At 36.7% G+C, this 17,731-nt stretch overlaps 1 protein-coding gene across 2 annotated transcripts in view; it reads right to left on the reverse strand.

Annotated features, from left to right (window-relative positions):
• LOC136970631 (protein FAM91A1) overlaps nucleotides 1-17,731 on the reverse strand; it is a 103,297-nt gene that overhangs the window by 22,171 nt on the left and 63,395 nt on the right. For both annotated transcript variants that reach the window (XM_067265078.1, XM_067265079.1), the window contains exon 14: nucleotides 16,328-16,414. In XM_067265078.1, the coding sequence (XP_067121179.1) occupies nucleotides 16,328-16,414 (87 nt within the window). The remainder of the gene's footprint in view (nucleotides 1-16,327; nucleotides 16,415-17,731) is intronic.

A 17,731-nucleotide genomic window follows, 5' to 3' on the forward strand; every position in this document is an offset into this window, starting at 1 on the left:
ACTATGGATCAATGTAGTAGGAATAACTCCAGGTCAGACTCCCATTGCCTCAGGACAAATCCAAGCGATTCGGATTCAACAAACATGGACTTTGCAGAGGAGGAGATCATTTCCACAATTAACTCCTGCTTGGATACTATCCTTACCAATATTCCCACTAACAAGAACACTACTGCTATGAAACAGCAGACCCTGACCTGTGATGCTGCAAACCAGCTGCTCGGGGTGGTGCTCGAACTGAGGCATAAGCAGAAAATGCTGGCGGTTCAGCCTCCTGTCCTGCTTTATGCCTCAATATTCAAGCCAAATCAACTCTAACACCGTTTCAAGCCAAACCACAAAATGCATAACCAAAACCCTCACTAGCAAACAGTTGGCAGCGTTGCCCTGCTCCTGTACCCAAAACCTGATGCAGAGGGCAACAAAATGGACATGAAGAATGTCATGCAGACCCTAAAGGAAAATATTGATCCCCAGAAGCTGGGAGTCAGCATCAGGTCCGCACTGACAACAATAGCACCACACTAAAAAAAAACAGGCTGTCCAAAGCATCCCAGAGATAGCAGAGAGGGTTAACCTCAAGATCTCAAAGGGAAGGCAACCAAAAGTGATCCTTTTGAACGTCCCAGATTACACTGAAGACAAGGCCTTAGTTCCCACACTCTTCAACCAAAACAAGATTTGGGGAAACATCGACTATGCCAACTTCCAAAACCATTATAAACACAGACCTTCTTTAAACAAAGGTAATACAAAAAAAATTGTAGACATATCATCCTCAGTGTCTCCCCAATCATTAGAAAAATCATCATTACGGAAAAACATGTCGTTCTCTCATGGAGCCATATAAAAGTCTACAACTTCGTGTACATCATGAGATGTCTGAATCCGTAGCAGCTGTAGCATCTCGCCAGTAGCTGTCAGCAGAAAGTCACTTGTAGCCAGTGCAGAGGGAATCACAGATTCTCTGAGTGTGAAAGACCACCTTGCAACAACTGCAGAGAAGCTAACTTATCTACGAAAAAAGAGAGGAAATTGCCTAGTGACCATAATGCCTTCAACCAGAACCTGCCCAACGCTGCAAAAGATCAAAACTGCAACAATAAATCAAACCAATAATTATGCTTTCACTGGGACTGTACACTGCCCTGCTGCTGCCATCCCCCCTCACCCCCTCCAGAACCTCCAAGTCCTTCAAGCTAATCTCCAAAAGTGCAAAGCTGCCACATCCCAGCTAAATCACAATATCAAAGCCTTAAACATCGATCTTGTCACAATCCAGGAGCCATATACAGGTATACCTCACCTTACATTGGTAACTGGTTCCAGGAAAGGCGACTTAAGTCGAATTTACCTGTCTCCAAGTTAAACTACAAATAACCATTCCCAGTTCTGTATTTTATTTATAAATGCATTTTTAATAATATATGGTTAATAAGAAACTATTTTAAGCTTACAAACAAATTACTTTTTTTCTGTACTATATTAAAAACTAAAATTTATCTGAATTTACAAATATGTGTACGTACATACTTGTAAATGTACAGTACATGTTTACAGTACATCGCGGACTCTTATTTGTGAATGTCGTTTGCTCTAAGACATTATAAAATAAAATAATTTTGTAAGGTTAAATAACAAATACAGTTAAACAAATTAGTTTTTTCTACTATCCCAAAAAATAATTTTAATATTTACATCGCAGAAGTAGATGGCTATGGATCGTCAGCATCAACAGCTGATTTTGAGTATTTTAATATGATTTTATATACTTTTATTCTTATTTATTGTACAGTAACATAATTTTATGTGCTTTTAATGCTTTTCTAGTGATATTCCAACTTCAATATTTGTGACAGACAGACGTAAAGCCAAATAAAATGACTTAAACTTGATTTTTATTTTTCCATATATATTTTTGTTTTTTTTCTCTTTTTGACGAACGACATAACCCGAGGTATACCTGTACTATCAAGAAGAAAGTAGCTCTATTGGGCCGTTACAACGTGATAGAAACCACTATAGACAATTCTACTTTCACTACAATGGTGATAGCTAATCCTCACACTGGTGCACAGTACTATCCCAACCATAGCAGTAAATATCATACAACTGTCTCCATTCACCACAAGAGCTTCAAAGTTTACATTATCTCAGCCTATTAATGACCGGCTCCAAAACGTTACTGATACCAGTGCTTGGCCTCCTTCCCAGTTCTCCTTGCTGGTGATCTGAACTCCAAAATCCCCATTCTGGTTTTCTCCAAGGGAAGACCCTTGTGGCAGAGCAGTGAGGGAGCTAATTGAAGAAAATCAATTATATTCCCTAAACACCAGCCAGCTACTTATCTATTCTACCACAGAGGGGAAGAGCTGGATTGAACTCTATATCTACAACAACAATATGCATAACTTTATTAACTTGTGTGGTACTTCTGATATCATTAACCCCAGTGATCACAATTACATCTTCACAGAGATCTCTTGTTCAATCCCTAAAGCCACCACCTCCATCAAAAAGAAAACCAACTGAAATTTGTATGAAGAGACAGTGAAGGCCAACTAGAATCCCGGGCCCACAATCAACCTCTGGACCACAAATGAACTTGATAAAATTATCGACGACCTGAACTCCACTCTTCTCATTGCATATAATATGGCCACCACAACCAAGATCCAAACTGTTAAAACTATTTGGTGGAATGCTCAACTAGAGGCCTTATGCAAAAAGACTAGAACAACCAAAAGGAATTTCAGAAGAGCTATAGACAGCAACATTGAAGATCTGTGACAAAAATACCTCGACACAAAGACTACAAACAAACAAACAATACGGCCAGGTCTGACTCCTGGAAACAATGACCCCTGGCAGGTATCCTACTACACACATTTAACAAGAACAAAAAGGCATAGACTCCTACACCAATTCAACAGCTGAAATATTTCACTACATCACGGACTTGCTCTTCCCCAGTAATAATATCGATGAAGACAACAAATTTCACAAAGAAACTAAGACCTCCTGTACCAATCTTGACCTTATTGAGCATGACAAAAACTTTAGCATGACTGAGCTCATGACTCAATTCAAGAAGATTAAATATTAGAAAAGCCCCTGGCCCAGACAACATAAAGAGCAAAATGGCCAAGAGGGCCATATTAATGCCATTCCTGTCCACTTCCTCATCATCTACAATAAATGCCTCTGCCTTCAATACTTCCCCAATCCCTGGAAAAAAGCCAACATCGAGCTCATCCCCAAATGCAGTAATCCCAATACTGGACAAGGTTCTTGCTCTTATGGCCACATGGACACAATACCATGCTGAAACTGGTCACTATCTTCACAAACATCAACATGGATTTAGGAAATATAGAAGTACCAACTCTGCTCTTCATCAAATGGTCAACATAATCAAAAGGGCAAGGGAACAAGACAACTGCACCCTGGCAGTGTCCATTGACTTTAGGGGGCTTTTGACCACACTCTTGGTGGCCGGCTGTCCTAATGGCACTGAGAACAAGTGCCCAGCCAACATTTTTGGGCTCTACAAAAGCTTCCTGTCTGAGAGGCTAGCCAGCATCAGCTGTCAAGGGAAGACCGTCACCAAACAGGTAACAGGAGGTTGCCTACAGGGCTCCAGCTCTGGGCCCTTTCTCTGGCTGCTCTTGTATAACAGCCTCCTCAACATCCAAATCAACCACCAAGGGCAACCAAAAGGAGAAATCATTGGGTTTGCTGACGACATCGACATCGTCATCTCACAAGAACCAGGAAGTCCTCCAAAATGAAATGAACACTATCATAGAGGAAGTGTCATCCTTGGCCACAAGTAGTAAGTTCACCATAAACACTAAAAAATGTGGGTGTATACTCTTTCCAAGGAAAAAACCTTTAGTTAAAAATCCCACTGTCAAAATCAATGGTCATGATGTTGATTGGTGGTCGCTCAAGAGCGGATTTAGAGAACAAAGGCAATCTTTTGATTCAAAATGTATACAACTGGGGGATAGAGCATAAACTCCATTTCAATCCCATCAAAACAAAGGGAATAGTTTTTAATAAACCAAGAGGCAGTAATCTATACCGGCGACCACCTCATCTCGTAATGAACGGAAATGTCATCAAAGTGGAAAAAACATTGAAATATCTGGGAGTATTTATAGATTTTCGACTAAGCTGGGACAAACACATCGAGTTTATTACAAACCGCACCGGTCTTATTTTTCAAGCTTTCGCACAGGTAGCGAGGAAAAATTGGGGCCTTTCCACAGACGCAATGGCCATTATTTATGATGCTATTTACATCCCCATCATCACATATGCATGTGGGACTTGGGGATGGGCTACTAGTAAAGTTCATACAAAACGAAAGTTAATATCGTCACAGAGACGTGCCCTACTCCTACTTACTAAAGCCTATCGCTCTGCGAATAATCAAAGCCTTCAAGTGATAGCTAGAAGGCCACCGATCGATATGTTTGTTATTCAGCGATGTAAATTACAGCAAGTTAAATGGGGAAATACGATTCAAACAACCTTCCGAAATATAACATATGATGAAGTCGAATGGGCATTTCCATTTTACGAAACAACTAACCCAGATATCTTAGTATATTGTGACGATAATAATGTTCAAAAAACCGACATTCAAATTTTTACCGATGGTTCAAGAATAAATGGTATGGTTGGATGCAGCTTTGTTGCGTATATTAATAATGATGAAATTTATAATCAGACAATTAGATTAGACACTTGCTGCACGGTTTTTCAAGCAGAAATGCTCGCTATTAAATTGGCAATAAATTGGACTAAGGATTCATATGACAATGCTTATATACATATATATACGGATTCCCTGTCAGCACTTAATATTATAAACAGTACTAAATTGCACCCAATTGCTGAGGAGATTAGACAATTAATACGCTTATCTAACTGTAATTATACTGTTACCTGGGTTAGAGCCCACCAGGGAACAACTGGAAATGAAAGAGCTGACACCTTGGCCAAGCAGGCTGCAGAGAATACCTCTTTGATAATAAACTATAATAAACTCAGTCAGCGTACCTTACGACGAATGTTATGGGAAGACACAATGTACAATTGGCAAGATAGATGGAACGAAAACAGAAGTCATATAACTTATGATTACATACCGGATATACAACAATTTTATAAATTAAAATGGTTTACCCCGAATTATTATACCACTCAATTCTTTACTGGCCATGGGAAGTTCGCCAGCTATCTGGCCAGATTCACTAATAGGACATCGAATGAATGCCCTACTTGCCATATCATAGATGGCTCGAAACACTACTTCTATAATTGTGTAATGACTGAGAGAGAAAGACAAGAACTAAGGGTACTGATGGAGGAGCTTGGTGTGAGATGGCCATGCAACTTATCAGATATTTGGATAAACAAAAATGTTTACAATGCTTTTATAAAACTTGCCAAACAAACTGTTAAAATTGCAAATCAACTCATATATAATTAGTATATCTTTAGTATAAAATAACTTGGTGTATCATTGCTTATATTCAATTCCATTTACATACTACATCCATTATTGATATTCTATACTCAATTTCTCTTTAATAAAAGTGTCTATACTTTGAGTGAAGCGATGACCAGGTGCTTTCTCCTAATCAACTAAACATTAACTATCTTAGTGATTGCCCTACGAAAGGAAGTACTGTATTAACTATATGTACTGACAGAATACATTTGTACTGGCGAGTTCTAACTACCAGCTTGTACCGCAGCCTGTTTTATTAATTTGAGTACTAACAGAGCACACACTAAGAACGGCAATCTGTGTACTGATAAAGCACACTCTAAGAAGTGTAATACTCACCAGCTAGAAATGTACTTTTAACAGCTTATGATGGAACAGAGAAATTACTATGTCAGTGTCAACCCTTACGGGTGAGATGCTTAACGAACAACCTACGTTATTAATAAAACGTTTCGATGGAGAAGTGCTCCTTTGATATTGAACTTATAGGTGTGGTGAACTACTGTAATCTTCAATGGTCTCGTCGGGAGCAAACCGACCGACCTTTTTTTTTTTTACAGTGGTGTTCATTAATTTCCTTCAACGCGCTTGGCAGGTTTAGTGAGATCAACATGTCTATAATATCTTTCAACGAATTCTAGACTTTTAGTTTAGCTTTCTTAATTTACCACTTAAGTGCCTCAACGTCCTCCAATGTGTCTTCAGTATGTTCATAAGTGTTTTAATGTGCTTCGTATGCATTAGTGTGCCTAATAGGCTTAGTGCTTAGTGTGTTTCAATGTTTAAATCAATTCAATGTGCTTGAGTGTGTCTCAACATATCATTGTGGTGTTTTCAATGGGTCAAGTGTGCTTCGAATAAGTTTCGGCAAGCTCCTAAATCTGTGCAATGGGTTTTCTCTGTGTGCCTCGATATCTTAGTGTTCAGCGTGTTTCAAGTAATCAACGTGCCCTGATGTATACGACGTGTTTTTAACTGTAGTACGAAATTTCAGTTTTTTGTGGAAACCAATGTGTTTATGTTTGCTTCAGTTGTGCATTGAGAGGTGCTGCTTTTAGGTCGTCCCTTAGTGCGTGAACTCTACATCGTCTGAGAGTTGCGCCTTGTTAAAGGCAAAGTGTCTTAAACTATAGACATACTGGATCACCTGTAGACCACTCATCAGGCATTCTCCATTTTGGATCTCTGCTTTTCCTACAGGCAAACATTTCGACATTTTAATTGCTGAATAAAACTATGACTACCACGGATGTGCCTACAGTTTTCAGCAACTATAATTACCTATAATAACTATAATCTTTTTTTTTTTTTTTTGTTTTGTTTTGTTTTTTGTTCATTTAATTTATTCATTTAAACACTATGAATTATTATTACAAATACTATATTGTTCTTACATATACATATGTACTTATTCTATTTATTCTTTAATTACTTTAACTGTACTAATGTATATATATATTTACTCAATGTTACTCTATTAATATTTTACAACCTCTGCGTGTAATGCATATCACGCATAAGACCTAGAAAATGTACTTTGTAACTCTTTCCAAGGAAAAAACCTTTAGTTAAAAATCCCACTGTCAAAATCAATGGAGAAAGGTTAGTGTTTCACAAACATTAAATATCTGGGAATAACAGTGGACAACCTGTTAAACTGGAATTACCATTTAGATCACATTTGCCAAAAGGCCATCCTCCTCGCCCACTCCCTCTGCTCCATTTGTTGGAACCTATGGGGTATCAACATTCATAACTCATCATTCATATACACCACTGCTATCAAACCAGCAGTCCTGTACGGGGCAGAAATCTGGGGCTCTGTGGCCAACAGGCAGCATTTTAAAAGCATTTCTCCATTCAATGCCTAATCTCCATTACCAGGGTTTACCAGACTACCCCCACCAATGCCTTACAGGTTATTGCCAACACTATCCCTTTAGACCTGAGGGCAATTGAAAAATATTGGATGTACCACTCCTGCAACCTACTGAGCAACTCATGACTGCTAACAAAACCCCTGACTCCATTTGGTACATAGCAGAGGAAATTGCTAAACACAGCCTGGACCAAACCCATGTGTACAACTCTATCCACTCTGTTTCCCATCAACCAGAAGTGGATCTTGTCCCATCGTCTCCACGTCATTTTCCTGTTAGACACAGGAAGTTGACGTGGAGGGGGGTCTCAATGTCCAAAAGGAAGCTCCTGGCCAATGCAATGTATTGTAGAGTACAACAAGAGCTACCTCTGGCCCTGCAACTGCCCGGACTTCTTCAACACCAAGAACACTTTTGCAGCCTTCTCTGCCTTCATTAAAGAGTCAGCAGTCACCCTCCTGGACTTCACCCGTAGCAGGCCTTCAACTGCCCACTAGCCAACCTCTATCTGCATGAAGCCTACTTTTGTTTGTCTCCCGTGTTCATTCTCTGTTGCATGTTGCAACAGAAAATGAACACGGGAGACAAACAAACCCCTTTGACAAAGTACAAAACAAAGTAGCAAAGCCCAAACAAAGTAGATGCAATGTGCAGTAAAACAGGCACCATGTTGGTGCCTGTTTTACTGCACATTGCATCTACTTTGTTTCACATGTGTGTTCACGAGTCAGTGATGGGGGAAATTGTTACGCATCTAGTCCCACCTGTTCTGTTTTTGCCATGCTCTTATGTCCTGTCTTGTCACGCTGTTGTCGTTTAATTGCAGTGTCTAACTACTGCCTTATCATATGAGCAATCTAATACCAGTGTGCTGGGCTGTGACCCACCCACACTGTGTATGTAACTTTTCTTTTGACCAAAAACAGATCCTGGTTGCCTGCTCAGGTGACTCACGTCCCACTTTTCTATCTACCTTTTCCCCTTCCCACTTCCCCCACTCTCATAATCCTTCACTTCAAAGGCTAAGCCCAAGGTACAGCCTTTTAATTCTTTACTTGTATTGTATTGGGACCTTGAATAAGTTCTTGCTGTTTTTTCATAAAAATTAATGTTTTATTTAAAAAAGTCATAAAAAAACATGTCACTGAAAGTATTGTCTATCACTAGCCATTACTTTCTCCCATCGTTCTGGCAGCATTTGAATTCCACGTCGGAAAAATGATACGTCTTTTGAGGCTATCCAAGAATCAACCCAATTTTTGGCATCTTCATAAGAACAGAAGTGCTGCTCAGCCAGGCCATGTGCCATCGATCGGAACAAGTGATAATCGGAAGGGGCAATGTCTGGTGAATACGGCGGGTGGGGTAGGACTTCCCATTTAAGTGTTTCCAAGTAGGTTTTCACTGGTTGTGCAACATGTGGCCAAGCATTGTCATGTTGCAAAATCACTCTGTCATGTCTCTGCTCGTACAGTGGCCGTTTTTCTTTTAATGGTTGGCTCAAACACATCAATTGTACTCGATAGCGATCTCTTGTGATGGTTTCATTTGGTTTGAGCAGCTCATAATAAACTACACCTAACTGATCCCACCAAATGCAGAGCAGAAGCTTTGAGCCATGGATATTCGGCTTTGCCGATGATGTTGATGCATAACCAAGCTTACCCCACAATTTTCTACGCTTAGGATTATCGTAGTGAATCCACTTTTCATCCCCAGTCACAATACGATGCAGAAAATCTTTCCTTTTCTGCCGTTGAAGCAGCTGTTCACAGGTGAAAAGATGCCATTTGACGTCTCTCGGCTTCAACTCGTACGGCACCCAATGTCCTTGCTTTTGAATCATTCCTAATCCTTTCAAACGTTTTGAAACTGTTGTGTGATCAACTCCTAATGATTCTGCAAGTTCAGCTAGCGTCTGACATGAGTCTTCATGAAGTAATGCCTCCAATTCCTCGTCTTGAAACTTTTTCGGTGCGCCAGAACGTTTTTTATCTTCTATGTCAAAATTATTATTTTTGAAGCGTCTAAACCAATCTCTGCATGTTGTTTCCGACAGAGCATGGTCACCGTAAGTCTCAACAAGAATTCTGTATGCTTCAGCTGCAGATTTTTTTAAAATAAAATGGTGCAATAAAATTCCCCGCAAATACTCTTTTTTTTGGCACAAAATGCAACATTTTTAACACCACGAAAAAAAAGTTGTTTACACTTCGGCAAAATGACATATACTGATTTTCAAGGTCACTTATTGTACTTCCTTACAGATGCATCACCATCTAAAAATACACGCACACAGTTCTAGTAACGCCACCTGCTGTAAAACAGCAAGAACTTATTCAAGGTCCCAATATTTATGAGGACATACTTCCCATGTAGTTTATAGGCATTCTGATAATGTTCTTAAAATGGGTTTTACCACAAACATTTTTGAAATTTATGATCTTTAAATAAAAACATATATAAATGTGAGAATAACTGCTTTTAAACAAGTCAAATAACATAATACAAAGTTACCAGCAAGCACAAAATATGTTTTAAGGGGATTTTGAGGGTGCCAAGTTTAAATATTTAGTCCATTTTTCATGAAATTTGATTTGTTGGCAGATTACCCCATTTGATATTTGGCTGTGTATTGTACAGTACATTATAGTTAACATTAGAAAAAAAAATATATTATCTTAAATTTTTTATTCCTGGCCAAGCAGATAGGAATTGCCATTTCATACCATCCAAATATTACAATAAACATGACAATGGTAGGCTAAAATAACCAAACTCTTTATACGGTTTTCATTTTAATGCTTGTTATTCTTATTTTTTGTCCAGACAATTTCAGGCTTATGTGAGAATGCAAGTGTAGAGAGCCATTCATTCGAAAATTTATTCATTTTATTTATCATATTCTTAGATTTTCCCACTTGATCAATAATTTCCAATGTAATATTTTAGCCATAAAATGGACCAAAAATCGTCGTTTGTGTGGGAAAGGGAAGTGAAAGTTCTTATCAATTATCTGATGAACATCTGTCTCTTGCATCAGATGTATGTCCTGTCAGATGATCAGAATACTAAATCTGATTGGTGAAAACGTAGAATAAAAAAGGTCGAGTTTGGGCAGTTCAAGAGAAGAAGGAACCTGCCATAATAATAGAAGAAGGTAGTCCTGTTCCAACTCTCCAGCATTCATCTTGCATTCTCCAAGTTTGATTGACAGAGGTATTATCATAAAGTTTAAAATCGGTTAAAAATAATCTCTAGCATTTAGACTCAATTTATGATAGGTTATATTATGTATCTCTGTAAGGAACTGAGTCCAAGCGTTATTTTTATTTTATTATTATTTTTCGTTTTATTATATTTTGTTTGGGGCTTATGTTTATTTAGGACGAAGGTTCCCCACCACTCTCTTGTTAGTAACAAAAAAAGAAGAAAAACCAACTCACGAAGAAATAAGCGCCGTAGGAAAAATCTCGCGCACTTGCGCTGCCCAGCGGAAGTAAACGGTCCGCAGAAAAAAAAAATGGAGGGGGAGTCCCCACACTCACTAGTAAGGAAATACTTACTAAACCGTCTTAACATCCCAGAAAATTATGATAAATACTTTGTAAATGGTTTATAAGCTTTTGTCGGAAAATTAAAGCTGCCAGGAAAAAAATTAATGTTAGCAAACTAAGTATGTAAATAAGGGGAGTAACCCAGCTGAAGTGTGACGTCACCTCACTTTATAAAACCCGTACGTTAACCGAAGAAGAAGGAAGTGAATTTCCAGAGAGGTGAATTCCAAATCGAGGTGATATCCAGACCGAGGTGAATTCGAAAGTGAGGTGATATTCTGATAGAAGTCCAGATTGATAATTGGACGATCCAAGGTGTTAAAGAGGAATTCGATTGACGATATCGAAAGGATTGAGGAAATAGGTTCTTCGTATAGTGAGCTGACGGATAGACGTTTAATTAGCAAGAGATTTTGTTCATAGTTTCTAAGTATTTGATTTGTCGAATTTTCAAAGGGAAATTAATATTAAGTTAAGCTAAGTAGCTGTTTATTGTCGGGTTGACTTGTTGAATTTCGTTAATAAATTTTGTTTGGATTATAGACATTTGTACGTAGTAAATTCTAGTTACTAATTAAATATATTTGAACTTTTTGCTTTGACTTGATATTTATCGTTATTATTACAGTAGAGCGTCGATAAGTGAAACCAATTGGGGACTGGGGTCCTTCCAGTTAATGATTTGTTCCAGTTTCCGACTTTGTACGAAAAAATACATTAACCTGTCCGATGTTCAAATTTTTCTCCGTTGCGTGTCGCTTCGTGTTGAATTTTCGTCGATTTTAAGCCTAACGAAAATTTTTATAATAATCATCGAGGCTATCGTATCGTTAAAAATTATTTCTGCATTTTGTACAAACAAAATAAATATATTGAAGAATATAAAAACATGAAAATTATACTTTAGAAGTAAATTTAGTATCAAAAACATTTGATTCAGCACGACACAGTCCGACTGAAAATCGTTCCACTTTCCGGCCATTCCACTTATCGACGCTCTACTGTACTAAATTTTTCAGTGCACGCTTAAAAGCCCAGGCCTGGCAAACTAATCTCGAATCCGCGTAAAGTACCTGTTAGGTTAACGGAAGTTTTACCAACCGCATTTAGTGTCGGTTTCCTAAGATACTAAAAATAGTACTTTACAACTGGTGCCCGAACAGGGACTCTTTTGCTTTTGAGTTGATAATTGACGTTTATTGAATTTTCTAGTGTTTATTGATATTTTGATTTGTTTAGTTTAAATAATTTGGATTCAATTTAGATTTGGTAGAGGAATAACACCTCTTTACAGTAAGTAATAGAAAAAAAAAAAAAAAAAAAAATTATGGATGAAAGTGCACCAGTAACCCGTGCTGAATTGAACCAGCTCCAGCAGCAAGTGTCAACCTTGAGTAACGCTGTAACATACTTAACGTCTTGTGTTACGACTGGAATTTCCGAGCCTACAACACCGAACGTTACTAGTGCTGTACGGCCCGAAGCGTCAACGCCAAGGCAAGATGTGCCTTCAGCGCCAAATACATCCATGGTTTGGCTGCAAACAGTTCCGCCACCACCGGAGATACAATTTAACGGTAGGTCAAACATAACTGTGTCAGATTTCTTGCAGGACCTCGAACAATATTTTCAAGTTAACCAAGTACCTAGCGCTCGATAGGTGGATACTGCCACCAGGGCAGCCCAGCGATGTGGTGGAAAAACGATGGCCGCCAAAGAATTGGCTCCAGTTGGCCTTTATTTAAACGATCTTTTTTGGACTTGTAATACCCTCTAGCAGACGAAGTAGCCGTCGCCCAAGAACTTTTCAGCCGTCACTACACCAGCAACAACAATGTAGAACAATTTATATGGACTACCGTACAACTGTATCGCACTCGACAACCTCTCGCACAAGAAGAAGAAATAATACAATGCATCGTTGCTCAGATGCCGTTACCACTTCGGGAGTATTTAGAAAATAGACGATCATACACCCTGAATGAACTAGTACGCACTGCTAAAGAGTACGAATTCCGTTGAAGTGGAAGTAAGCCTTCTGATGGCACCAGAAGGTCCATCAGCTCCAGTCAGCTCCACGTAAGTAAACCTCCTGAACCTAAAACTTAACATGTCACAGCTGGTCTTGCTGGAGTAATGTGTGCGGAGAAACTGGTCATTTCTCATGCACTTGTCCTAAAGGACAACAACAACCGGTACAGACCAGCAGCAAAACGTTTAAGACTCCAGGGTCAAATACTCGACCGAAGGTGGCCATGATGAAAAGACAAATGTCGTTAAACTAGACGGGAGACAGCGAGAGGAGGACCCTGTCTCCAATCCTGAGGAAAATACCTCCACCGTAGGACTGATTATTGCAGAAACCTCCAAGCTGCCTGAGGTAACAATTTTTATTAATGATGTAATGACTTTAGTCCAAATAGATACGAGATCAGATTTTACATTAATCAGTGATGCAGTATGGCGAAAGATATTGCTTAAGAATAAGGATATCCAGTTACAGTCCGGACCTAATTTTCGTTTAGCTGTGGAAGGAGGAAAAGGAACCTCTGTTGGAAAGTTCATGGCCAATATCCTCATTGGGAACGTTACACTGCGACAAGAATGCGTAGTGGTTAAAGGACTTGTAATTCCATGTTTATTAGGTCGAAATTTTGCCAAGACGCATGGATTGAAAATTGACTTTCAAAATTCTACTATTTCTTTGGAAGTCCCAAAGACTGGGGACCAAAATGTACCTAACTGGGAGAAATTACAAACAACCCTGAGCGGAGAAAGGTTAGTAAAATTAAAGAAAGTTCTACTAAATTTTCTGCAAATTTTTACATCTCTTTGTTTTATTTTATCTAATTAAACCTTTTTGTTATTTGTTAACCTGTTTGATTTCTTTGTTGAATACGGACGTACACCCTGCTACGATCGGAACTTACCCACAACTCCTCCCCGCTTGATAGAATATAGCCCTCCATTAACATCTAGATCATAATATCGCGAGTTAGGACACAAAACCTCTATCTGAGCTGATGTCAGTCCTGACAGTCAAATGGATCGAGAGATCCGGATGACATTCTATATTTTAAGCCATCAAGTGACAGGGTGAGCAGGACTAATGGTCCTGACAACAAAAGGGTTTAACACCCATCTGCTAGTTTATATCATAAAAACTGGGTTAGAAAAATTTATATTGCAGTATGAAATAAACAATTTTCTGATTTGCTTTTAATCTATAGTAGCATGAATTGAAAATTATTAATTTAACATTATATCAAATTATTACATTCAAGTGTCAATCAAACAATAACAGTGGCATTGCTAAATCATGTACATTTTAAATTTTGCCATTTAAACTAAAGGTAAATGCCACAGTTGCATCCTTGCATACATGCTATCACACTACATACAACATTTAATACAGATAATCTAATTTCATTTTATGTTTTTGAGAACCTTTTAACAATCAATACCCTTTGGTTTTCCAAGAGATTTTTATCTTTATTGTTTTAAAAATTCATAAAATGCAAAAGCAAGAGAGAGTTATTGGAAATAAAAAGCTGAGTCAAACAGACAAAATCAGAATTTTTAAACTCAATTTAGTTTTTGTTCAACACTTTTAAACTTAGAAGTTTTAGTTTGTAAAACTGAAATGTCATTATAATGAGAAACACAACTTTCTCTTGGCATTAAATTTTCAGTTTTGTTTCCCAAAAAACTTGAATCAAACTTGAATTTTTAAAATTTGTGCAAATATTATCAGCTATTTCTCTCTCTATAAACTTCACTACAGAAGGTGAAAAGGGTGGCACTATTTCATTTTTAGATTTAAGCATTCATGGAACACCTAACTAACTAACATTTGGCATCTACTATAAATTTAACTTAATTCCTTTATATAGCTTGGCAACTGAAAGAATGTAGCAGGAAAGATAAACACAGCCATATCTGCCCTTATATTGCATGTGTGAGATCCATGATTTTTATGGATATTAAAATCCATTTTTAAGAAAATTGTTATATCACCACTGTCGCGAGCATTTAGAAAAAACATCGCATTGACTCGGATTGAATGACAGCTCTACTATCACCAAACGGATGAGAAAGTTGACAGTCAGTTGCGAAAGCAACTCGATTATATTAATGCAAGTCATCGCTGAGCTAGCACACCTGCAAATGTAACCTTTGTGGTGTAAACAACTAACGACCATGTGACTGGATTCCCACACAATTCATATAAAAGGTGGAGATACCTGAGGTTCTGGGCATTTTGTCATAAGAAAGTGCATTTTGTTGTCCGAAGAGAAAACTCACTCTCAATACGAACTGTCCAAGACATGACCTACAACCACTGCCGTTCGATGCCACACACATCAGAAAGTGCTCTCAGAGGTATTTCTGTTAGAGGAGAGAGTTTACAGATATCTCTCTCCACAACCTTAGCCACTCCCCACATGGCATAAAATGAGGAATAGTCGTGCCAATATTGTACAGTTCAATAAATGTATTTTATCGCTATATTTTAGCTAATTTGTATAATCTTTACATATAGCATAGCTTTAGAGCTTATTAAACTTTGTTGTATTTTGTTAAAAACTTGTCTCCTGTCTATTCGGAAAATGGACACCTATTGGCTTACCCATCGCGACCTCCCCACTCAAAACTTAGCCATCTGTCGACCCCGAGATCGGGCTTTACCAGCCCATGCAGAGTAAGTGGTCATTAGGGATCATTCCAGTGGCCCCCTGCTTATCTCACACATGCATACTTGTATTCCTCTTAACTGCATTTAGTATATAAGGAGTTACTAAGTGTTGTTACTGCAATAAACAGGGTGGGATATTCTCTTGAAAAATGTAACCATCTTAATGTCAAAATATTGAGATCACTATGTTAAAAAACAGCTTAGTGTTTGCACAACTTACCATCTCATGTTGGATTTTTGAGTGGATTAATACTATAAAGCATGCCTTCATATGTATAAATAATATAAACTTTATTTGCTAACAAGGCACAGCCATCTTTGATCAATTATAGGTACCCAAAGGTATCATAAATGAATTCCAGTAATAACTGTGATGTCAAAACACTCAACACATTTGGAAGTAATGTTACTATACACACTGGCAGAAAACTACTCAACTGTTCAGAACAATTGAGTCTGCAGTCAATCAAAAATGTATTTTGAACATTGTAGATTGATTTTTCCATTGCATCATTTTGAAATCACATATTTCAAATGTGTGATTTGAGAACCTTATATATAGTAATTATACTGTGAAGTTATTAAAATAAATTAATCTGTCATTCTGTGTAATGAACTGTACAAATTAATCTCTTAGATTTCTAATTAAGAATTCCAACAAAACTCTTACCTTTTCCAATTCAATAAGAAAACTATCCAAAGATTCATCTGATAATTTTCCTACTTCAAACATTGTTACTGCATGACTCTTCAAACCCTATATTATCATAAAAATTATTTCTACTTAATAATAAACATTAATAAATTAGAAAGAACTTTATTTAATAACACTTTAACATTTACTTATAATACCTTCAAATATATATATATATATATATATATATATATATATGTGTGTGTAAGTAAAAAGAAACTAAGTTTTACGACTAATGAAACATGATAACATCTAATTAAAAGTTTCATATTTGAGTTCAAATGAATTATTAAACAGCTGTTAAACTTGTAAACTGTTAAAATATTTTCAATGATAAATTCATTCAATGTTTGGCCAATAACCATCAACTGAGTACATATATTCTACCTAAAACAATTAAAAGAATTCAGATTATGTCATTAAATTCTCTGTAGCTTCAAAAATCATATATTTTAATATAAAAATAAATTAGCATTATCAATTTGTGTATCTTAATTTAGCTATCTACATAAATAATATTATTACAAAAAAGTACATAAATGTTCCTATGTCAAATGTACTAATACTTTGACGAGTAAGTTAAGAGTTTCTCAATTTACATACTTGCTAAGTTGTAACAAAATATTATATAAAAAGTTGAGGTTAGATTGATGGTTTAGTTCTTTAGACATCTAAAACTTTGATATTTGGTACTCCATTGATTTTAAATTCAATTTAAAATCAATGGAGTATCAAAGTTATATCAATTACTTTAATTTTTTATTAAATTTTATCATTTATGGTAACTAAAAGTTTACAGTTATTTAATATATTTTAAGAGATCAATTTTTCTTAAACCAAAGAATATATTCAAATATTTTTTGGCAGCAAAATTATCTTTAAAAAGGCACTTGTTAGCAATTATTTTCATATTTTAGAATTCAAATTTTATTCAAAAGAATATCATTACTATTTTCATTTACTGGAATGAAACAACTTCATATCTATAATAATTAATCAAAATCCTGGACAGATATTATTGTATTGATAATACATCATTAAAAATGTTAATATTCTCATTAGAATGATTCAAAATAATTACAATTGTATAAATGGAAAGAATTCAATAATTATATTCCTTAAAGTTACTGCAAAGAAATGTCTTGAACTTTTAGATTACATGAAACCAAAATAACAGAATTTCTTCCTAATATTGTGTCTGATACAATAAGAGAAAAACCGTACTTGGAATTGTAGTTACTCTTGTTTCAAAATAAAAGAGAGAATCATATATATAAGGCTTCAAATTTAAATCAGTTCACACTTTCAATTTCAATTATCTTATTAGCTACTGGAAATGTACTGATATTTTGTCTATTCTTTATATAAATGGATTTATAA

Source organism: Centruroides vittatus, unplaced genomic scaffold (genome assembly GCF_030686945.1).
Source record: "Centruroides vittatus isolate TY-2023 unplaced genomic scaffold, ASM3068694v2 contig_2073, whole genome shotgun sequence".
Taxonomy (NCBI): domain Eukaryota; kingdom Metazoa; phylum Arthropoda; class Arachnida; order Scorpiones; family Buthidae; genus Centruroides; species Centruroides vittatus.